This window comes from Cucumis melo, chromosome 5 (genome assembly GCF_025177605.1).
Source record: "Cucumis melo cultivar AY chromosome 5, USDA_Cmelo_AY_1.0, whole genome shotgun sequence".
Lineage (NCBI taxonomy): Eukaryota > Viridiplantae > Streptophyta > Magnoliopsida > Cucurbitales > Cucurbitaceae > Cucumis > Cucumis melo.
The window spans coordinates 28,686,070-28,710,627 of NC_066861.1; the positions used below are offsets into that span (position 1 = coordinate 28,686,070).

Sequence of the window (24,558 nt, forward strand, 5' to 3'; positions counted from 1 at the left end):
GATAAGGATTTAGGGAACTAAATAAGCTAAAGCTAATTTTATTAATCTTGATTAATAAATAAGTTTAATTATAGCTTTTGATCTTCGATTTTTTTATAGTTACAAATGTAGCAATTATATTCAAAATAATTAAGTATATAACAACATTTAAAAAAAATTGCAAATGTAGTAAAATCTATCAATGATAGAAGTCTATCATTGATAGATTATATAGTAAATGTTGGTCTATCACTGATAAACCATAAGAGTCTATCAACGATAGAATTCTATCACTGATAGAGTTTGCTATATTTGTATTTTTTTTTAAAATATTGCTACATCCTTAATAATTATTTTAAAAATTGCTACCCATTATAATTGTATTTTTTTTTTCTTATTTGAGTGTTTGAACTAATTCACTTCTTGTTTTTATAGTATTTTTAATAATAAATTATATATTTTATTATTATTAAAAAATGAGACATTTTCAAATAGCATAATAAATCAAAATACTTATGAAAATAGAAGGTTTGATATTCTGTCAATAATAATACTTATAGACTTCGATCAGTGTATTGGTAGACATTTATAGAAATTTATCGATATTTATTGTTGATAAAATTTAAAATTCTGCAATATTTTGTAAATATTTTTTTTTAAAAATAATCAACAATGAACTAATAGTATGTACTAATTATCAAATTTAAGATAAATTAAAAGTATAAAAAGAAATTAAATAAACTCGAAACCTTTTTTTTCCATAACTATCTTAAAAATTCATTAAAATGGATTAATTGCACTCATATATATACACACATATATATACACACACACACATACATATATACATACACATACACATAAAAAAAAAGAGATAAAGGAATGGTCAATTTCATAGTAAAGAGAAAAAAACAAAAAACAAAGAAACGACATGTCGCTTGCTTCCTTATTGGAAAATGACTTCACTATTTCGAATCTTTAATCCAAGCCGTCCATTACACGATCGTACCGTTGTTTTGATAGTTCCCTTCCTATATTTGGTAGGAAAATAGCAATGGAATAACATTGAAAGTGTTATGTGTGAGTGCTTATATAAAGTAATTTTTAAATTAAATTAATGATGTTACAAATAATTGTCTAATAAATATAAAACTTGAAGAACTTTGCACAATGGTAATGACATAACGTGACCTAACACGCTTTTATCATAAGGATTTAAAAATTTGAACATTCGTTCTCGTAAAAAAGTTTACAAAAGAAATTATTAGATCACAACTTCTGAAGACATGATTATATTCAAAATCATTGTAAGAATGTTTTTCAACTATTTAAAATCAATTTCAAAGGTACGAACAATGTTTTTAATAGGGTAAAGTTAAATATTAAATTGATTTTGTGTGATTAAGAGTTTGTTTTGAAATGATTTTGAACGCGACAACTATGATTTTAATTATTGTAAAATTACTTCAAAAAATCCACCTAATTAATGAAAGAATAAAGATTAACAATATATGGTTTTTCCTCTTAATAGTGTTTATGCACTTAAATACAAAATTATTGTAGGTTGAGATGAGCACAATTTAGACCAAATTTGTTACTGTCAATTTTAGAGTTAAAAGTTCGATTTTTTCATTCATATATCGTAAAAGATAGACATTAGTTTAAAAGAGAGACCAATCAACATGCTTGCTTAAAGGGTAGCATAATCTCAATGGTAATTTTGAAAATGGACTTCATTTGTATTTGTTGTTGTTTAACTATGTTCTATAATGGTAATGAAATGTTGGTCCACAGCTAAATCCGTAATTAACAAACGCAATCTAGTAGTTTGAGGGTAATCAATAAATATCGTTGCGTTTTAAAAGTACGTGAGATCCATTAGGAAATATCATTACCACTGCTGTCGAAATTTTGTTAGTGTAGGAGAATTATGAATCTATTGTAGTTATTGATATCGTTGCAAATACTATAGTCGACCAACTATAAATAAGAGGATAATGATACCTGACGATGCAAAGTGAACAACCTAAGTCGTAGTCAAATTATATTTGCAACATGTCTAAATACACATAATAATAAAAATAGTCTGATTACTTTTGCGACTGCGACATTGCCTACATATTTAAAAAACAAGATATAATTGTTTCAATTTGATCTAAAAAAATTATTACAAACAAATCAATTAATATATTTTATCAAGATTACATTTGAAACGTTGATACATGTGATGACTTCTATAAATATCAAACTATAAAATCGAATAATTCACTTATGAAAATTTATGGGTTTAGTCGATAAAAACCGTGTTTGTTCAAATATAACATAACAAAGCGTAGAGTATAGACATTTTTTTTAAAAAAATTTGCCTTTCGCATGAACTCAAAAAAGAAAAGATGCATTGAAAAAAAAGTCATTTTCTACTTGTCATTGTTCAAATATAACATAACAAAGCGTAGAGTATAGACATTTTCTACTTTTCTTTTCTAATCCTCTATTGTTACACGTGTAAGCCTCTTTCTTCTCCTCCATAGCCTCTCAATTATAAACCACACACATTTAAAAGAAGCTCGTGAAGATTGTGTTGTCACGATAAGCTGGAACACGGTATAAATGTACGATTAAGAGATCTATAGTTAGAATCTTCCTATCCTTATTGTATTAAAAGAAACTCAGAATTGAAAAAAAAAAAGTGTTTACTTTTAAATAAATACTTTCTTAAGGGAGTGGTTTTGGGTAACCAAATGGCAATAAGAATAACTTCAAAAAAAGAACAGGAGAGTGAAATTACAAAATAAAATCAAAATGTTCCCCAAGTACAGGCACAATAAGATGTCAAGATCTACCCCAGCAATAATGTGACAAGACAGATTGCATCATTCAGAGATTGAATGCCAAATGTATATATCATCAAAGCAATTAAACATCTACAAGCTTCCAACCAAAACAGATTCAATAGACAACAGAAACAGAGAAAATTTCTCTTTTTGACTGACAACTTTTGCTGTGAGAGGCCATCACCCCACATTAAAATGTTGGAATATAATACCAAAACCATAGCCAAAGCAAGAATCAAAATATACAAATCCTTCTGGCGTTTAGAACGTGTAAATTCAAAACTCTTACCTTTTCGATTCGGAGTATATGCTAACCGATTGAAGTAGCTATATTCACGCAACCTGTAAACCGTCCACCATCAGTCCAATGAAGATTTTGCATCTACCTTCCTCATATGTGAACATAATTTTTAGCAGTAGAATTGTCCCACAAATGCCTGTTCACTGACATATATGAAATAGAATATATCATTGATGTGTGGACGTTACCATGAGACAAGAGATTCGGCTTTATTAGATGAAACGATATTTATAATATGCTATAAAGATTGAGATGTCAACATCAACATCAATAAAATATCAACAGACATCTTCATAAAATTGGGATTATGATATTTCCATCAACATCAATATTTAAAATCTTGCTGAAAATATTAGGGGGTTTTGTCCACCATCTTTTTTAGACAATCCTTAAAAGGAGGGCTTTTGGCTTTGAAATAATTCTGAATAAATGACATTGTCTTCTGGAAATATGCATTTGGGTAAACTATTTATTTCAAAGATGATTTACTTATAATCTAATATAGATTTTGGATAGTCTCTTGGAAAGTCGTCTCTTTAAAGAGACGTTTATCAAATCAAGAAGTCAACAGTGTTTTTCCTAATGAGGAAGAAAACTTCGTTTGACCTTTTATCTGCCTGATTGAGCCGCCGCTGAAGCTTTGCTTGAACCTTCCTTCATTATGGGGTGATCAGTTTATTCTTCCTCCCCAAGTCCACAATCGTGTTTTTGCACAAAAACTTGGAGAAAATCTACAAGAAACTTAATGCTCCAGAATCATTTGAGATACAAATGATCTTATTGTTTAAAACTAAAAACAGAACAGCAGCACCCAGAAGTATACTTAATTATAAATAACTGATCTAGTTAAGTCAAAATTAGTAGTAACCTTTATGTTTCCAAGCACTCAATGTAAAAATCTCTTCCGACACCGAGCAGATCCAAGTTCCTCGTATTCAGCCTTGGTAACACACATTGCTTCAAAACTAGGACTAGATGCTAGTAGCGATCCCCCTCTCCATGCCCCTAAAATGGGACTGCAACAAAAGCAAGAATGTTCACAATTAAGTATCAGGCCGCTATATTGAATAAATAAAAACTAAAAAGAATTAAGTTTTGGGTCATATAATTTACTCTTCTTGAGTTGTTATCTTCACTTGACACTCGTCTGGGACAAGAGGACGGAGTTCCTTCTCTCTGAGATGATAGATTGAAATTGAATGTCAAATTGATGATTTATTTAAACCAAGAACGTATAAACTTATGATCAAATAAATGAGGGACTCACAATCTCTCAGCAAAATTGTGAAATAAAGTGCTTCCACCAGTCAAAACAATACTGCTTGAAAGTATAAAAGTTAGTCTCAGTTTAAAACGGATTGAAAAATATATGCCTATTTGCGAGTCTACTAACAAATAGCAAACAAAAATACCTCTCATAGAGCACAGGGTGCAGATGAGGATGGCAAGAATTGACAGCTCTAACAATGCATTCTGCTAGACCGGCCTGGTTCATTCCTGTTTCAACTGGTTGAGTAAGACAAAATGGGATGGAAATACACATGGTATCATAGCAAGCCATAGCTTTTCAAGTCTTTCATTAGAGATAATTGAGAATTCAAAAGATTCTACATAAAACCTTGAGAACCCCTGCCCTTTTTGTCCAAATTAAGTGGTAAACGAGTATGGCACATTGGTTTCTCATCCAAGGTTATTCGAATTCATAATCATTCATATTTTAAACGAATATGGTACCTACCCAAATCTGCAGGGTGGAATATCATTTCCGGAACAAGGAATCGTTCATTGGTCAAATCAAATTCCTGCAAAAGGCACGAAGATTGAATTTTACAAACAAGGAAAAACTTGATATTGATTCACAAGTATGAGAATGTACATTTTTTGTTAGATCAATTCTCTTCTTATCTTCTGTCTTTTCTGATACATCTAGCTCAATTGCATCCTTCTTGACTCCAAGTGATGGAGATGAGGCTTTTTCATCAGTCAAGGAGAGATACCTCTTAGCTTCATCTGGATTTTTAACAAAACCCCTTGTATACGATATGCCATCAGGGAGAACATATGTACATCGGAAGAAATTATCCTTTCCCGGTTTTCTACACAAAAATCAATGACATACGATAGCTTTTATTCAAGAGTGATGCATAAACAAATCCAGAAGTACTTAAACAGCCAAAACTACTAAAATACTTAACGAGCCACTCTATGGGGTAGCAAAGTTAGAATCCAAAAGGTCTTAAAACCTGAAAAACTTCACCATCCTTCCCCACATTTAAAGAAAACCAACATTCTAAGATTAGAAAAAGACTAACAGCCTAAAACAATCTCATAATAAATCTTCAAACACAAAGAAAAGAAACTATATACAGAAACTTCAATGGGATAACCAAAATTCAGAAGTCAGATAACTAGCACCGTCCCCTGAAAAAAAAATGGTATTCTAACATCAATTCACCAATATTTTCCCTACGAACAGTCTGAAAATCACAGAAGAACAAGGAAGTTCAAACAACCCCAGCAAATTCATCTATGAAATCATTAGATACCCCCGCCATAGAAGAAAATGGGTGCAAACCTCGCAATCTGGAGGTCGCGGGGGACATTGAGGGAGACAAAGCAGAGCTTTTCTTTGACATCATCCATGATGAAGGTCTCATCCATAACATTCAAAGCACGATAAGACACTAACTCCTTCAAATAATTCGTCAATGCCTTCCCACCCAGGTCGATCCTTTTGACAGCATAGTTCAGAGTGAAGTTCTGGAACACTGGAGCAGCATGAGTGAACGAAAACCCACAGTCAACAACAAGGCTACATTGTGCCCTAGATAGAAGGCTCGTCGGGCGGCGGCTGGCCTCGTAGAAATGAACTAAAGATGGAGAATCCGAAACATAGAGAGAAGAAAAATTGAAATCCTCGAAAACGAGTTCGTCAGTGGCGCGTTGAATGGAAGGGAGAGTGAAGAGAGGTTCTGTCAAAAGGAGGGAGGAATTAGAGGGATTGACGTGAAGAAGAGAACTGAAGAGGTGAGACCAAATGTCGCGTTGTAGGTCGGGGTTTATTAGATACCCACGATCAATTGGGCGGCGGACGGAGGCTGATGTGAGGTCGAGATCGGAAAGGGGTTCGGTGGCGGCAGTGGCGGTAGTGGAAATGGATATTGGAGAAGGGTGGAGCCATTTCTTAGCGGAGAGAGGGCGATAAAGGCAGTTGGGAATTATGACGGAGGGGTCAAGGTCGCCGCCAACACCGGCTTTGAGGAGACCGCCGCCGTTGTCTAAAACGACGACGTTCGACATGAAAGCGGAATGTGAGCTATTTTGTGACGGTTGAGAGTCTTCACTGAGAGCTATGGCTACCTCCTCTCCGGTGGATTGTTGTGGTGATGACGTGGTTTCTAAATTTTTTTTCTTTTGTTAAAATATCATTTTCATCCTTCTAATTTGTGATTTATTCCATTCTACCCCTTACAATTTTAATAAATCCTAAAATTAGTTTATTTAAGTTAAAATATTTTTTAAAATCCAAATTAGCTAAATAATTGTAATTTTTTTTTTCAAATATATAATATTAATAATATATTTTCAAATTTTAACCAAAAAAATGTTAATAAATAACACAAATATTTTGAAAAAAATTCAAGCAAACCAAATCTGAATTAAGATATATTGAAAGTATAAGAATTGTACCAGAACAATCTCTAGAATATAGGGATTAAATAGTTTTAAATAGAGAAGAATTGTTAGAATAAAAATTAGAATATTTAACTACTTAGATAAAAATTGAAACAATTGGATCGTGTTAAGACTTCAACGCTTGTGCTAAATCATAATTTTCATTCAAATAACCTAATTGAAGTTTTTTTAATGTTTTGTAGTAAAAAATATATTTCATTTTTTTTAAAAGCAAAGCATAATTTTGTATTGTTATTTATTATATTATATTTTATCATTGTTTCTAAGCCAATAAAACTAAAAAAAGAAAGTCGATTAAAGGGTTATTGTGTAAATCAAACAAATCTGATTAGATACAAGTTGAAGGGCTCAACGTGCAATTTGCCCAACTATTATGAAATGTTTATAAATTCACCCAACTCCGACCACCGTGCTTCTTAAATTCTCTCTCTTCACGACGGAGCCGCCGCAATGTTTTTTCTGCAAGTTCATACGGTGGACACCGACCACCCTCTAACCGTCGGAATTCCACCGGACGAATCTTCAACCACCAGCACCATTTCTCAACGGAACAGTATAGCTTCTCACGCCCATACGAAATTTTGCGAACGAAGAGGTATCGTTCACTTATTCCGAAGCGTTTCGAACTCATCTCTCCCTAACCCTAGCTCTCAATCCACGATTCTCTTTGTTGTTGCTGTTCCGAACTATCTATCATACGATGATTTCGTCACCTTCTGTGGCTCTCGCATCAACCATGTCTCTGAGCTTCTCTTCATCAGGTAACCCTTGATTTTGCTTGTATTTTCGTTCTTTTGTTAAAAAATTTTACTTTGTCTTGGTATCTGATGAATCGAACTCTACTGATTGATTACAACATCGAGCCGAGCATTCTTGATTTACTTGATATTACGATACAAACATTCCTCGATTAGCCAATGGATAATGAGCCTCAAGACTTTAATTCTTTTATTTTCAAGATTCTTTCCTCGAGTTCTTATTTTGGCAATCACGAAGCGCAGTTGAGTCGTTGATTGTGAATTTACGAAAGTTGGAATTCTCTTGGGAATTTCTTGTTTTTCTTCCATGCATTGCATGATGCTATTGTATGAATTTAATCTGCAATTCTGATGGAATTTTATTACGGTAGTTGGTGGCAATTTTGATAAAATTTCTTGTATTGATGGAAAATTTTAGGAACGATGGTGTGGAAGAACGATACAGTGTTTTGATTAAGCTTGGAAATCTAACGGATGCTGATAGGTTTTTTAGCAATTTGAATGGCAAGAAGTTCTCTCCCTCAGAGGTACGAGAACTTCTATTTCCGTCGTTTATTTGATTTAATGGAAACATGCTCATATAATATTGCCATAAATATTATTCATTTTTAGGCTGAGGTATGTCATATTCTGTTTCTGATGTCTGTCGAGTACACAGAATCAGCAGAGGTAGCCGGGTCGCCTCCCGATGGATGTACAGAATTGCCTACTTGCCCCGTTTGCCTAGGTGAGTCGAGCTTTTTTGTTTCTTGCGTCCTGACGGTTGTTTGATTTATTTTGCTTGAGTTCGATATTCTGATAGTCTAATTCTGCTAACCTAATCTGCATTTGATTGTTAGAGAGATTTGATCCTGATACTAGTGGGATAATTCACACACTATGTGACCATTCGTTTCACTGCCTCTGCATTTCAAAATGGACTTCTTTATCATGTCAGGTGAGTGCATTCTATGTTCGCTTCTGTTATCATTGTGTACTAGTGTTTTTTGCACCTGTGAACCATCGCTTGACCAAGAGCCTCTATAATTGAGGCTTGTTTTTCTCATTCTATGTTTTATTTAACTGCATAAATTCCTAAGAGCGTTGTCCCCCCTGGATTGAGGCCTATTCGTATTTATCGTCTAGTTCTTATTCTTTGGATTAGAGATCAATTTTGTAGCGTTGGTCATTGTGGCTTCATCTTTTTATATGAGCTTTTTGCATTCTTTCATTTCTGTTGATGAAAGTGATTTTCTGCTTTTAAAAAACAAAATTGCTGCAAAACCTGTAAAGCACTGGTGATGCAGCAGCCTTGGTGATTGTTTTTAGCACATCTTAATACATAGATCTAAAATATATCTTGATTGAAATGTCAATGAAGTTATCTTTACATGACATTTTCACCTTCTCATGATATGACATAGAACAATAGCTATGTCTTACTGTATTTGATTCTTATTTTTCTTAATAATCTGGAGAATAATGTGAAATACAAAAAATTACGTTTGTATGAGTTTTATCTGGTTGTGCTCTTCAAGGGAAGCCTTTTAGAATTGGTCAGCTTGCTTGGAAATTGAATTTCTTATAACACCATCTTTCTATCATCAGGTCTGTCGTTTCTGTCAGCAGCAGGATGAGAAACAGGCATGCTTCATTTGTGGAACTGTGGAGAATCTCTGGGTGTGCGTGATATGTGGCTTTCTAGGATGTGGAAGGTTAGTTGCTAATATTTTCGTTTCTTCATATATATTCTAAGATGACATATTCAAGAAGACTGGTGTAGTAAAATACTTCGTGACATTAGTTCCTGCCCTTTTGCATCACGATGATCTTAGGTATAAGGAAGGGCATGCAATCAGGCATTGGAAGAATATGCATCACTGCTATTCTCTTGATCTAAGAACACAGCAAATTTGGGATTATGTTGGTGATAATTACGTTCATCGCTTGAACCAGTCGAAAGTTGATTGTAAGTTTGGAGAGATGAATCCACACTGTATGTCACATGAAGGGGAGTGTGGAACCTGTGAATATGATGAAAACTCCGGATTCAATGACGCCCTGTACCACAGTAAAGTTGAAGCAGTACGGTTTCCCAACATTCTTTGACAAATATATATCATGAATTCTAATTTTTACCAGTCTGTAGACATATTTCTGTTGAGCAATTATAGTCTTAGAATTTCATGGACTTGAGACCATAAATTTAATACGTGTGATATTGAAGGTTTAAAGGTTGGATAATACAAATTGTCTGCATTGACATCTAGTTTCTTAATCACATTATCCATTCAAGAATTGCTTATTCCTAATTGATATATTTGATATTTCCAAACAGATTGTGGATGAATATAATCGGCTTCTTGCAACACAGCTGGAAACTCAGAGACAAGTATGCATCTTCTTTCCTACTTTAGTTCAGGCTTCTCTAATTTGTCTTGCGCCTTATTGTATGCATGTTATTTTTGTTAAATAGTTCTTGCTGTTTTCGAAATTATCGTTGGCTCCCAATATTAGTTCATGTGAAAACATCTGTGTAATACTTCAAATTTCTTGAGTCTTGTTTTTCCTGAAATGAACGTTGAATATTTTACTGAAATACGATGAGACAAGACAAAGTGGCCTGATATGGCTGTTTCTAAAACGAACAATCACATGTTTCTGAACAGGCCTAGTCTCTATCCTATATCATGCCACTTATAACCATGTGTATCGTGGTTTTGAGCATCTTTTGTATGAACTGCTATTCTAGATCAACATTTTGCGCATCCACGTAATATCTTTATACATTTCTTATTTAGTTGCTTAAAGTAAAAAGTAAATGAACTGTTGTGCATATTACTTAAAATCTGATCAATTTCCATCATTGTTTTTCTTTTCAGCTCTAGTTAACCATGATTTGCATACACACACATATAGTGATCAATTGCCTTGCTATTATTTCGACAGTATTATGAATCTCTGCTGGCAGAGGCCAAAAGCAAAAAGGAAATTTCCATTTCTGAAGCAGTGGAAGAGGCTTTAATATCCAAAACTCAAGACATTCAAGACAAGCTTGAAAAATGTGTCAAGGAGAAAAACACTGTTTCCGAAGTACGTTGTAAATATTTTCTCATTTTTGCAGTTTTCAGATGATCACATTTTTTTGTGGCCAATGACACTGATGCTTTCTCTTCATCTTTGCAATTCAATCATGTGTTTTTCTAAATAGGTGAATCAAAAGCTCATCAAGAATCAAGAAATGTGGCTAGCTAAAGCAAAGCAAATCGAAGAAAGGTACATAATCTTACAATCCTTGATGTGAAGGATTTATACGATAGATTTCTTGTGTGATAGTATGATATGAAGCTGACTTACACGATCAGTTCTTGGGACCTTAGTGTAAGAGATCAAGCTGGTGTATTCAAACCTTTTTAGTCCACAATTTCCATTGCTTCCACATGAGGAGTAAAAGGAAAATAAAACCTAAAAACTTATCTTGGATAGATGGCATATATTGAAAGAAGCAAACAGAAGCTCACCTCAGTTGTTAGTTACTAACTAATTACACTTTGTACGACAGAGAACTGGCTTCGTTGAAATCGAGGAATGAGAAAATACATGATTTGGAAGAACAGGTAACAAACATCTACATATTTTCATGTCTCACTAGTTGGTAGTTAATTGCACTTAGCTCTGTTTGATTACGTCACAGATTAGAGATCTTACGGTCTACATTGAAGCTCAAAAGACACTCAACAACATTACGGATTCAGATGACATAAAAGGAGGAACACTCTTGCCTGTACCTGCCAAAGAATCATCACCCGCTAATGGCAGAAAGAAGAAAGGTAACCGAAGGCGAAGTTAGATAGAGAGACACGTGTTCTTGTATGAACTCACACACACAGGTTCTGCTTGTAAACATTTTACTTAAAGCCTTGAAACTAAAGGGGAAAATTCTTACTTTGATCCATGTTTCCATGTTGCTGCAAATGTATGTATATATATGATGATTTGTTGTCTCATGTAAAGCAAAAAGGTATTCTATATTGTATACAATCATGTCAATTGTTGGTTTATTGAGTCTTCGTGCATGCGTTCAAGTATTTGCTAATTTATCTATTTTGATATAAAGGTTAGTTTGCTGTAAATTTAGCGTCCTCCATACTAAAATTGATATTGTTTTATCGTATACAAACTTTATACTTTTTAACATCATCATTGTACAAGTGGGCACTATAATTTTATTTATTTTCTTTATTCTTTTTAAGGGGAATATTTGGTTGATAATAATTCTTTTCTGAATCAAAATAAATGAAAACTTGTTCTTTTGAATCGATGACAGTCAGAGTGTTCAAATAACTTGACAATTCGAACAACTTAGACTATCCAACTCAAATAATAAGAATTCGATTGAATTTTTTTACGTTTTTTGAGTATTGGATTGGGTTCTTGTGACATTTTTAATCAAATTGATTTAACCTAACTCAAATTTTTAATGATTTATATTTTTTTAGGAAGCTTTTTTAAGTTTGTAATAAGTATTTCGGATTTTAACATATAAAATTTGAGTTTTATGAAATTTTAGTTATTAATTTCTGTTGTTGACAAAATTAAGAATTTTAAGTTAATATAAAAATATATCTAAAAAATAAAATAAAAATAAATAAATAATATCCAATTGAATTTTAAAGACTTGGTTGAAGATCTTATTCGAGTTGCTAATTTGACAACCCAAAAATTTAGATTGTTCTTAAAAATCTTCCTAATCCAACCAATTTTGAATAGTAATCTTTGTAACTCAAACACTTTTTATCACCTAAATTTCTAAACTGAACGATGATTTTTAATCAAAAAATCTATTTTCTAAACTAGGAGTGAACAAGAGTTTATTACATTTTTTAGATAGTAAGAGGATCTTGTCGAAAATAGGAATAGATTTGTGACATTTAATTGACTAAAATATTTGAATTACAAATCTCTTTTGTCAAAGAATTAACTATCGAATGGTTTTCGATCGTTCGATAATTGAAACGTCGACGAGATACCAACTCCAACAACTTTCATCCCAATTCCTTTTGAAGATAGAATTTTTTTTGGAGTCCCTCCTATAAGGATGATGGCGAAAGAGCAAAAAGAGATGGTGAAGAAATGGATGTTAGAATAGAGTTTCAAAGGCAAATTAGGCTTAAACAATGGGACAAAAGTAATTTGAAAATGAAGAAATGATGTTGTTATAATGTTAATGTACAAACATATGGTCAAATTAGCCAAAGTGGAAATCGATACTATAAGGAAAACAGAAACACTGAGAAAAATTAACATCAGATTGTTATCTACCCATATCCTTTCTTTCTTTTAATCCCTCACAAAGGACTAGAGACCAAAAATAAAATAAAGAGAAAAAAAAAATCAATGAAAAAATTAACTAAGGCGATATTATGATATCTCACGACAGTCAGCCCACAGTCGATACAACAAAAATCGATTTCTTCGATCGTCAGACATCACCAACCTCTCCTGTTTTGTGTCTGATCTTCTGAACCCCCCTACGATCCCGTACTTGCTTGCTTGTCATCTCCGAGTCTTTGTGGATGTAAACCAACTGCACAACGCTACGGCTTGCTACAATGCCACATATGACAAGAAGCTTCTAGCATGTTTTGATTCAAGTATCCTACATCTACATAACCTATTTCGGCAATTTGCCTTTCGCTCTAATCACAAACATCTCCTATGGTCAACATCATCGTTGAGGCTGATCAGGACCCGCAGCACCCGTAGCAGTGCTTGGCCCGGCACCATTTTCAACTGGAGGAGAGGTCCCCCACTTGCCTTCTGACTCTGATGGTTCGAGTACGTGGACACCGCCATCCGACAGTCCCAATGCAAATTGGTTGGGTTCAGATGGATGTGCGGCGATAACTAGAGGATGTACCCTCAAGCTGCTAAAGAATTAACACAATGCAATTTATTAGGAAAAATGGTAAAGGAAGAACTACAAAGTTTTGCATAACACGTATGAGAGTATTTTACTTTTTGGGTAAGAAACGATTTCATTGATAAATGAAATATCCAAAGGGTACATTGTCTAAGTGAGCTGATCTTACAAAATAAATAAACACACCTTGGATTAGAAGGCAAGTAAGCGTTCGGATTTATTCGACATCTTAATCGAAGAGTCGAAGCAGTAAGAACACCTACACTTCCATCTTCAAAGCTGACATAGATCGACTGACTATCACAAGAAAAGGTGGCATGTGTGATTGGACCACTAGCTTCTCGTGGGACCCACTGTTGAAGAAAAATAAGTTCCAAAAATGATCAATGACGATACAAATTACAAACTACAAAAAAAAAAAAAAAAAAAAATGCTCTTGATTCTTGAATATGGCATTGTTCTGGATACTACATACCTGCTTAAGGCATTCCAATTTTGGTGCTTCATATATGGCTATCTGAGTTTCGTGAATGGCCAACAAGTGTATCTGATCTATGTGGAATTGAACGCGTGTATCTGCGAGAGGAGCGGTTGTTCGACTGCTTGGAACCTGTAAGAATTTGTTAACCTGTTTCTCCCATCCATCAGTGCTCCAGACGCACAGCTACAAGAAACAATAACGATTATAATATATAAACACAATAAAGGATAAAGAAACAAAGGAGCCATGCACCTCAATAACTCCAAACACAAAGTAGATAAAACCAAAAAAGAACATTTAAATCAAACCTGAGAGTCGGCTCCAGAAGATACAAGAACATTTAGTTGATTCGAGAAGGCAAGACCAGTTATTCTTTTCTGGTGACCTTTTAACTTGGTTCTCACCTGCATTATGAAAGCTATTGATTATCAGAGACCTGAACTCCAATTTTCAATTAAGCTATACTTGCAAACTAAAAGATCAATCTAACGAAATCTGACCTCATCAACTCGAACGTTGTAAATCTGAATGGAAGAGTCCTCCATGCCTATAGCAATTATATTGTTATCCTGGGGGTGAAATGCCAAGAATGTTGCTGCTGGTGGTGGGGGCATGAACGTTGTCATTGTCTGCATTGAAAAACACATTTTAGAATTGAAACACCCGACAATCAGATAATTTCAATACTGGCACGTATTTATTACTTGAAATATTTAGCTTTTCATCCAAATATAAGATGTAAATACATTTGTTCAAACACATTAGTTTTGTTGTGGAGTATGCCAATCATGGTTGGTTATGTATACGAAAAAATGAACTACCTTAAACGTCATCATATTGAATAGGGATATTTTCCCTCCTGAGGCAGACATAACATAGGAGTCATTCTTTGAAAGTGCAAAGCACGGGACAGCATCTTCTGGATTTGTATCACTTATATCGTTGGTCATCAATATTCCACTAGGTGGTTGCCATAACTGTGGTGCTACGCTAGCTGTGGCCTGCACACGACGTTATTTCGTAAGTAGAGGATTTCTAGGAATGAATCATAGTGTACATGCATCTGACATGAATAAAGAAAGCAAATACCTTTACTGTCACATTTCGGTCATTTCTCTGCCATCTCCATAACTTATGTACAGCATTAGATGCTAATGCCAATATTGCAAGGCCTGAATTTGTATAGATCAATCTAGAAACCTGAAATAGCAATCAATGTATCACAACATAATTGTAAACCAAGATAAATGTGCTTCACCAAAGAAATTAATCCGTTGAAATCTTTTTATAATATTGTTCACTTAATGCAGCGCAACCCAGCTGCCTTCAGAAGGGAATTCTAAAACCTTTCTGATAAATTATATTAAAATATATGATGATATTCAAGGAAAAGGTGTGATCATAAAAAACTAAAACATGCTGTGCATTAGAATGCTTGATCTTGTAAGATACCATTATAAGAAAACTGGGAGAATCAACAGAAAGTAGCATTTCATTACATCTTCTGCCTAGTTCGACAAAAAATAACTTCAAACTAACAATAAAGACTAACTCTAAGATTTAAGATAAGTAAATAGACCAAATTCGAACATTTTAAAGTATAGAAATAAACTAGAATGAGATTCAAAGTACAGGGACCAAAATGGCAATTTAACCTATGTGTGATTATATAAATATTTAGTAAATTAAAAATCTTGACCAAAGAAATGAAACTTATGAACAAGACCTATACCCTTGAAGCTGTTAGATTATCAGGAAGCCTCAAGGAACGACATTGAGTTGGTTCGTTGATTTCTGTAAGTTTCCAGATCCTAGATTTATCCACTGATTCATCAGCAATTCGGGGCTTTACATCAGCCAAACTTCGACTATCATTGTTCTGAAATTGTCGGTAAAAGAAAGGGTAAATCACTGAATTATCAAACTGCTTATGAATGTCAAGCATGTTAGGTTCCAAATCCAATATAGAAGCATAACAATCATCATTGATAGACAAAACCTGTGAACAAGACACTTACAATTCCAACCATGGCTGCTGCAACTGGGGGAGTCCGATCTCCAATGCTCATACCAACAGACACCGCAGGAGGGCCAAATGAACCTATTGGTGGAGCCTAAAGGAAAATAATTGAATAAAATCACCGCTGGAGAAAAGAGAAGTAAACAAAGCATATGTAATATTTGAAATACTATACCTTCACAACAGCAGCAGAAGCAACTCTAGAAGCATCAAATGTACGATTTTCTACTGTTCGGAGCATCCTAATTCCCTCTGCATTGGCTAGAATCTTGATACCATTATCGTTTGTTGAGACAGCCAATAGTACTCCATCCTTGTTAAATCTTATACATGGGGATGCCTGTGGATTTTGGAAATTAATATGATAAGCTTACTGCAAGCATAGTGTTAGGATCAGTACGAAAGTGATGCTCATATCATGACTAACCGGCAATCCACCATCAGCATCAATACTCGTTAAAATATTTACACTATCCATATCCCAGAATTTAACAGAGAAATCATCACCAGCAGCCAAGAAACGGTTTTTGGTGGTATCAAATTGGACAACACCCACTGATCGCTTGCCAAGACCTTGATATGTACGCTTTACAGCTCCTTCACTTTCATTCCACTCAACCAAGTATGATTCTCCTTCCTTATTTGTCCCGCAAGAAAACAACCTATAGGTAGAAAATAAAAAAGGGAAGATATTGTAGAATAAGTAACAAATAGAAGGATAGCGTTATTACTTAGATTAAAAAATATCCATAATAGTAAAATATTAACATATAAACCTCGTTCCATCAGCACTATATGCCATTGTAGTAGATGAGTGGCCTGGTGCATCATAGTCAACTCTTGACCCCATGTTATCATATAACCATGCCTTTATTTTTCCGTCAGCTGCTGTTGAGAAGATAAACTAGAAAGAAAAAAAGTTGAGAATAAGAAATCACAATAATAAAGTATGTTTACCCTAATAGACAACAAAAATGTTGTGCCCATACGAAGGTACGGACAAATATCATGTTCTAAATTAAATAGTTATTAAAAGTTACACACGACACACCCAACTCAAGAGAAAAAAAGGTAGATACACACATGGTTGTGAGTCTGTGACTGTTGTTAGGGTGAGAGATGGATAAGATGAACAGCTAACCCAAAAAGGGATTCAAATATTCAATGTTTTTTCTTTTTGTCTTCACATTGTAGTAAACTTTTAGTTTTTGGCTAAAAGAAATCATAGCTTTAACCCATCACTCTACACTTAGTTATGTTTAAAGGGATTTCCAGCACTTAGGAACTGAAGAGTTTTCTTTCTTTCTTTCTTTAAACCAAGCCCACAAATACCCCACTAAAGAAAAGGGGACGAAATAAGTAAAATGTTCCCTAAAAGAGTAGAACCCCAAAAGGGAGACATAAAACTTAACCAAAAAAACCTCAATAAATTTGTTCACATTCCTACTAGAACTTTTGTGGGTTTTATTTTATTTCCCTCTCTTAGATAAATTCAGGTTAGTAGATCTGTCCATGGAATTTCAGTACTTGAATGATATCTGGAGCTAATTTTTAGAATTGATAATTTTATTGGGATCAGTTTTCCAAAGATGACTCCATTTTTTCAATAAGAAAATTGACAGTTGTGACAAATTACATAATGCTCCATTTCACAAAGAAAGTCATGAATTGAAAATAGTGAGATTCATACTACCTGAATGTTCTCTTTATGATGTGGGCATATAGAATACACAGGTGCATCATGGCCCTCAAAAGTAAACTGCTTAACTCCAGTGACTGCATCCCACACCTACAAAGTATGAAAGAATAGTTTTTAGTAAGAAATCCACCCGGTGGTCGTCATCTGAAAGTCACTGAGAAACAAACATTACAAACCTTAATAACCCTATCTTCCCCACAGGTAACTAAGCATAGCTGCTTGTTTGGATATGAAAAGGCAAGATCATTGACACTGCCAACATGAGCCTCAATCTGTATTTAGAAGTTCAACAAGAAAAGAAAGTCGATCACCAAAATTATGCAAACAAGATCAAGATTGAGCAGTTTCAATTGGATACTGCAAGTACTAAGTAAAAACTGATCAAGATTTCCCCCCAACACAAACCTCCAAGTGGTTTCTTAATTCATCACCAGCCTGATAGGAATATATGTGCACGATATGCTTTGAATATGCAACACCTGGATGTTGAAAAGTAATCCAAACTAGTCAATTACCAATTTGTTTAAAATATACTTCTCTAACAAAACAACAGTTTCTCAAGAGTCTATAATTAGCACAAAGAACTCAATGGGTTAAAAACAAAAGAAAAAAAACAAAGATTGAACTCACCAAAAAGAGTTCCATCAGGGCTCCACATTACACGATTGATTGATGCAGTATAATCACTGGCCAACGATGCCTAGAAGCAAACCAAAGAGTTCAGTATCTTAAAAGTGCATTTTCAACTATAAATCTAACAAGAAATGTTTCACGGGAGCCCAATGCAACAGAAGCCAAACCTGTAAAGGCACTGAACATGCTGAAAGATCCCAGACTTTAAAATTTCTAATAGCAATCCTTTCACGACCACCAACCTCCCAGATCATGACATCGCCCACATTTGTTCCAACTGAATTCAAAAATACATTGAAGGGAATGTGAGATATGCACTCTTATCCAGCATCTACAAGCCTAGTACAGTCAACATAAAAACAAAAGGGTGTTGATATTGCTTCTAAAGCAAATTGGGACATACCAAGTAGTATAGTTTGTTGTTGTGGATGAAAATCCATACTCTTGACAATTGAACCTTGACTCAAGGTTGTAACAACATTCTTAGGCAAGTCATCAGAGGAATAGGAGCTTTGTCCATGACCTTGGTTGCCATATCCAACAGGAAGAATGTTTACCGGTAAATTAGTACCCTGCAATAAACCATGTGGCAGTTCAAAACTAATGACATAAACCTAAATCCTAACTTTGAGTTGTTTAGAAGAGCAGGTAAAGCACATACTGACATACATAGATGAAAAACTTAGAAAGCTCCCGAGATTAATCAATTCTAGAAATAACCAAAATTATTACATAAGATATTTCCACCATGACTGGCATCATAATGTGTCCTAGGCATGTCAAGAAATGACAGATTATTTATGTGTCATCAGTTCACTTCATTACAACAGTTTCTTGCTAAGATGTGGAGACAAAGATCAGGAAACTCAGGCTAACGTGGTTAATAAATTCAACCCAAATTTTGAAGCTTGAAGTGAAAGTTGCCACAAGAAAATGAGAATTTCAATTTTTCCCCCCCTCCGCTGAATGGATAAGGCGAGAAGCACTCTCATTAATAGATGTAAAAAAATCATAGTGCAAGGTAAGGAGAAAGGCTTTGCTGTGAGATGCATAGAAAGAAAAAAGGAAGAGACATTTTTTAGGAGAGAAAATAAAAAGAAAGAAAAAGATGAAGTTAAGCAGTACCTCTTCAGATAATCCAAATGGTCTTGATCGCTTCAACACATGTTCAGAATCAGCTGTTTGATAGTCCATAGTTGGATTATTGGTAGGAGGAGTTCTAGGTCGCTTTAAAATAGCTGCTACCAAATTTCCATCAGAAATCAGAGGGTGAAATTACATCACGAGAAAATAACTTGAGATGAGAAGTGGACAACATGGAAACTTAACAAGCATTTCATGACTATGGAAACAGACTATCTCAATGAGGGGGGTTCATCAGTGTCGATTTAAATAATATTAAAAAACCACACATTATTATTTTGTTATATATTTTCTTCACCTTTTTTATTCTATGTTATGAGACAATTGGACAAGAACAAAAGATTACAAGCCATACATATTCAGCATAACCAAATGCAAGAGTGTAAATGTGCATACCCTCTCCACCTAGGTGAAAAAGGAAGAAGAAGAGTCACATCCTACCTGCATTATTAGCTACATTGAGACCAATAGGTGCAGCAGAAGCTGACGGATGAGGCACAGGGGACGGATTTGCCATCCATCCAGCTAAAGAAGTTGGAAGAGCAGCTGGTGTAGGCTGAAATGGCTACAAACACACAAAGCAGACCAGCATTCAAACTCCATGGGCCAAGAAACAATCTGATAGCTTGAAAATTTATAAAACAAACAATGTCCTAAACTTACACCATGCGCACTCAAGGGAGGAAAGGCTGCAGCCTTCGGAACACCCCCCATTAAGGGATTGGTCACAGGAGATGGAGCCCTGGCACCATTAGGTTGTCCACAACTATGGTCAACAAATAAGGTCTTTATGTCAGGGTTTGGCCTAGGATTCTTACAGAGCTGGTGCTGCCAATTTAAACTGCATTCTCAATTTGGAAAAAAATAACGTAATAATTAAATTCAGGTTTAAAAACTTATTACAATTAGCCGACCTTAAAACAGAGAGACAACAAAAAGGCAGAATTAGTAGAGACCTCTGATTGATTAAAGTCCGCAATCTCGAGTTTTTCAAGGTTGGAAATTGAAGCTTATCACGAAAAAGTGGATTAGCTTCAATCAACTTTTTCAATTCAGCAAGCATTATACCCCTAGCAGACTTAGTGTCTCCATACTTCGATAACTGCTCGTTATCTCTGCAAAACAACAAATTTCATAAGATTTCATAACATTGATAGAGAAAGACATAAACTGAAGTTCAGGAACAAAAGGTCCACAATCCAAGCAACAACATTTTTTTTCTTTCAAATCAAGTAACCACCTCGTACCTGAAGTTCTCCAAAGTCAATAACTGTGTAATTTCCTTGAAGAGCTCTTCATTAAATGCCGAAAACACTTTCAAATCCTTAACTAGAATATCCACAGCTTTCGCTCTATCCCGCCTACAATTTCATTCTATCCTTTAGTATAGTTGAGGTGAAGAAACCAAAATATCAAAATGAGGAGAAAAAAAAACAAACAAAGCAGCATAATAAACCAAATCCACAAAATTTCATTTCTTCTTTACTTGTCTAAAGCTTCAAGGTACTTCTGCTTCCGTATTTCAAAAAATATCTTCATGGAGTATCTATTGTCATCAACCTTCGTAAACCCAGATAGATACTTCTCCACCTCTTCCCACTCGCCATTCGTAACCATATCCTCAAAATATCTCATATTGAAGAAAAACCCCGACTCTTGCTCCAACCTCCACCAACATCCAAAAAAAAAAAAAAAAAAAGATTAGCAACACCCCACAAATTAACAACATGAAGAAAAAAAAATTAGAGGAAACAAAAAATTAAAACATACTTATGAACTGTCTCCTTGAATTTCTCCTCGTCCAGAAACTGGAGTATGAGAAACACAAGCTCTCTGCTAAGCGAAGACATATTTATGTCTTCAATTTTCGAAACAACAAGAACCTGAAACGATCTAACTAAACAGATCAATTAATTAAACATTACCAACAATTCCAATTCCGAATTGAAATCGAAATTAGGAAGATGTTGAAAAATTACGAATTACATAAAAATAAAATAAAATAAAATAAAATAAACAATACCTCCGCGAGATTTGGGAAGTCAGATCGGAAGTGGTTGAAAGGATGAAGAGGAATAGGAGGAAGAGTAAGAAAAAATTGGAAGAGTTTGAGTGCTTTTTCTCTCTCAAGCTTGTCTTGGTTGAAGCTTTTATACAGAGAAAGAGGAGAGGGTTAGGGATTTGGAAGAGAGAGAGAGAGAGAGAGATGTGAAGCGAAGAAACAGAGGTAATGGGACAAATTAAATACCGCGACCGAGAACGAGATGATAAATAATAGTGTAATAAGGAGAATGGAATATCAGTTGATAAGTTGGGTGATAAGGAGGTGGTTGATAAGTAGTTAGAGTTATATATTTGTCTTAAATAGCCTCGGGCTTGCGTGTATCTTCGGCTGCATTTGCGGGATTTTCGAAGACTAGTCGCTCTAATTTCACCCACCTCATTTCTCTAACTTAAACCACTACCTTTATCCATTTACCTAAATACCCTTCCTCTTCTTTTCTTTTCTTTTCTTTTTTTTAACTTTTTCTTTCCTTCTTTCTTTCTTTTTTTTTCTTTTTTCTTTTTTCTTTTTCATTCTCTTTCTTACGCAATCAACAACTAAGCCTATAGACATTGATATATGTATATTAAAAAAATAAATGTTAATCATTATTGTACTGCGTCGAACCGCAACCTTAAAAGTAAAATTCATGCGTGAGCTGCTCTCTAAGGTTAACATAACTTTCCAACTCAAACGTGCACTCGTGAAAGTAGGAATGGAATCAAAGGGAAGAACTTGTTCAAAGGAAGAAATTAAGGTTTTTTTTTTTTTTTTTTTTGTAAAGAAGAAGAATGAGTTCACGCTAAAAACTTTTCTTTAAAATATATATATAAAAAGAATAATGGTTTTTTTAACTATAAAATGTATTAAATATATCATTATACCTTACGGTATGTATAACCATCAAAATAATAATAATAATTACTATTATTAATTTTTAATTATTAATTATCGATCAGTACAATTATAGTCATTTCCAACAATGTAGTTCACTAGTTCAAATAATGTTTTTTGAACACAAAACATTGTCATCATGTTAAAGAGTTTATATATTGCACTTCTCATAACTCCTCCATGGTCAAAATCATTAATAACTCATAAATAAATTAAAATACATATTCTCTAAACATTCCAACGTAGAGGTTTAATGATTAAACAAGGGACAAGTATATATCAATTTATAACCTAAGTTTTGGATTGTATTAATTTAAATTTTATGTTTCTATTTCATAAGTGTGTCTAAATAAAATATAGTGGACGTTTAAACGAATACATACCTATACAATTCAAAGTATAAATTAATACAATTATTAATTTAGAATTTTAAATTGATTCGATCTTTAAAGTTCAAATAAAATAAAAATTCGAGAGCTGTGATTTAGGTGATATGTAACTTTGTGTTAAATTGGTAAGAGAAAAGAAAAAGATATTTTTGTCATGAATGAAATTAATAGCTAAAAACAATTACTCGATGATAAGTTGGTTTTAAAATAGGAAAAATTAAAAATTGACCCTACAAAGGGAAAATAAATAAATTGGCAAACAAATAAATTTAAATTATTAGGAAAAAGAATATATTCTTTGAAGATATTTGTGAATCATCACTATGGATAAAAAAAATTGAGATTTCAAATTATAGTTAACTTACTCGAACACCATATGGTTGGCAGTCCATCAAAAAATTCTCCTATAATACTTACTATTTCTATTCTTAATTTTAATAACTATATTTTCAATTATTTTATGATTTCACGTCATTATTGCATTCTATTTTTACGTCGAACAATTAATAAAAATATTAAGAATTTTTCTTCCATTAGTTAGTACTATAATTTTTCTCTAGTCGACGCATCTAATGTATATATGTCAACTTAAATGGAAGTGCTTCAATTCTTGTGCCATGGATTTTTTGATGTGATTGCCACGTGAAAATTAATTTTTAAGTATATATTAAAAAGTTATTTTTATGTGTGCATGAGAAATAGGGAGCGAAGGTAATACCCCATGCATGTCGAGGCTCACAAGTGTTTACAAGCTTTATAGACTTGAGCATATGATAATAGAGTCGTACAACGTAGTTGGCAACCTTCACATAACCAATTTTGAAAACCTACATTGGATTCGACAACAACCTTCAACAAAGACTACCTCTGATGGTTAACTTCTACTAAGTAATATGATATTTACTAAGGTATTTATGTGCGTGAACATGTCAATAAATCTCAGATGACAATTGATCTATCTTTTGTGCATATTCAATTAAAGCATGTTGTAGGGTTGTAAAAAATTGTAAAACATATCTTTATATGTTAAGCTCGTATATTTCAAAGAAATGTTAAAACTTTGAAGAAGTAGATTGTAGTTTGAAGGGTGGAACGAAAAGTTAAACGGGAATACAAGCTTCCCTTAACCAACCTAACGTACGCTTCTGATTTGGATAATTATTACGAGCTCAATCCATAGAGCCCTTAAACCCATACAATTATTACCAAACAAACAATTATAATTTTCAGACAATTATATATTAGCAATCTAATATTGATTACACAATTCTTCTTTTTTCATGGATTACACAAATTTAGAACACGAGTCAAATATTATTTTATTTTATCCTTTTATTACCTTTCAAAATTATAAAAAAAAAAGTTTCATTAATATGGATTGATAATCTCTAGAGAAAAGAGACAATAAAGTTATTTATCTTATAATAAAATTTAAATTATATTGATTGATTTTCTTTTATTTTTCTACCAAAAAAGGAATTTTAGTTCAACATTTTTTTTTTATTTTATAGGAGGTAAACAATTTAAAATAATACATACACTTAACAACATTATATTATTAATAGAGCAATAATGAAATAGGAGATATTTTTAATCATGGGTGGTTGCAAATTGTGAGTCAATTCAAATATTTTGCAATTGAATAATTCTCATATATCTAAAATATTATTGATAATAGGAAATGGTCCTAATGGCACACACATGTTTTCATAGGAGAAAAACAAATTGTTATGAATCTTTATTTGAAAAGATAATAATTATGTTTTTTATGAAAAATTATTATTA

General features: G+C 33.5%; 3 protein-coding genes across 15 annotated transcripts; 1 reads left to right on the forward strand and 2 right to left on the reverse strand.

The window, feature by feature from the left end:
- Positions 1–2,425: 2,425 nt before the first annotated feature.
- On the reverse strand, positions 2,426–6,521 carry LOC103496716 (actin-related protein 6). Of its 4 annotated transcripts, XM_051084817.1 has the most exons (10): positions 5,690–6,520; positions 4,991–5,210; positions 4,853–4,916; positions 4,527–4,611; positions 4,382–4,432; positions 4,228–4,290; positions 3,983–4,130; positions 3,721–3,845; positions 3,103–3,257; positions 2,426–2,573 (listed from the first exon to the last, which is right to left on the reverse strand). In XM_051084817.1, the coding sequence occupies exons 1-7, from the start codon at positions 6,412–6,414 to the stop codon at positions 4,001–4,003; spliced, it is 1,338 nt and encodes a 445-aa protein (XP_050940774.1). In that variant the 5' UTR covers positions 6,415–6,520; the 3' UTR covers positions 2,426–2,573; positions 3,103–3,257; positions 3,721–3,845; positions 3,983–4,000. The 4 variants fall into 4 exon arrangements, with proteins under 4 accessions (XP_050940774.1, XP_016900983.1, XP_016900985.1 ...); XM_017045494.2 differs by lacking the exon at positions 2,426–2,573 and having other exon boundaries at positions 2,831–3,257; positions 3,721–3,855; positions 5,690–6,521; XM_017045496.2 differs by lacking the exon at positions 2,426–2,573 and having other exon boundaries at positions 2,831–3,250.
- Positions 6,522–7,152: 631 nt separating this feature from the next.
- LOC103496733 (BRAP2 RING ZnF UBP domain-containing protein 1) lies at positions 7,153–11,608 on the forward strand. The gene is made up of 11 exons (XM_008458713.3): positions 7,153–7,571; positions 7,987–8,095; positions 8,181–8,295; positions 8,408–8,505; positions 9,156–9,262; positions 9,383–9,632; positions 9,886–9,939; positions 10,497–10,640; positions 10,759–10,823; positions 11,110–11,164; positions 11,242–11,608. The coding sequence occupies exons 1-11, from the start codon at positions 7,261–7,263 to the stop codon at positions 11,395–11,397; spliced, it is 1,464 nt and encodes a 487-aa protein (XP_008456935.1). The 5' UTR covers positions 7,153–7,260; the 3' UTR covers positions 11,398–11,608.
- A 1,131-nt stretch (positions 11,609–12,739) lies between these two features.
- LOC103496740 (topless-related protein 4-like) lies at positions 12,740–21,651 on the reverse strand. Of its 10 annotated transcripts, none has more exons than XM_051084820.1 (26): positions 21,470–21,651; positions 21,217–21,329; positions 20,933–21,112; positions 20,694–20,807; positions 20,403–20,561; positions 20,110–20,287; positions 19,888–20,011; positions 19,429–19,541; positions 18,707–18,875; positions 18,471–18,580; positions 18,301–18,370; positions 18,076–18,149; positions 17,847–17,942; positions 17,665–17,760; positions 16,748–16,875; positions 16,399–16,633; positions 16,147–16,311; positions 15,970–16,065; positions 15,684–15,830; positions 15,041–15,151; positions 14,773–14,952; positions 14,452–14,580; positions 14,260–14,355; positions 13,946–14,134; positions 13,657–13,823; positions 12,740–13,474 (listed from the first exon to the last, which is right to left on the reverse strand). In XM_051084820.1, exons 2-26 carry the CDS (start codon positions 21,294–21,296, stop codon positions 13,276–13,278), a joined length of 3,405 nt encoding a protein of 1,134 aa, XP_050940777.1. In that variant the 5' UTR covers positions 21,297–21,329; positions 21,470–21,651; the 3' UTR covers positions 12,740–13,275. The 10 variants fall into 10 exon arrangements, with proteins under 10 accessions (XP_050940777.1, XP_050940775.1, XP_050940776.1 ...); XM_051084818.1 differs by having other exon boundaries at positions 12,740–13,477; XM_051084819.1 differs by having other exon boundaries at positions 19,429–19,544.
- Positions 21,652–24,558: the final 2,907 nt, after the last annotated feature.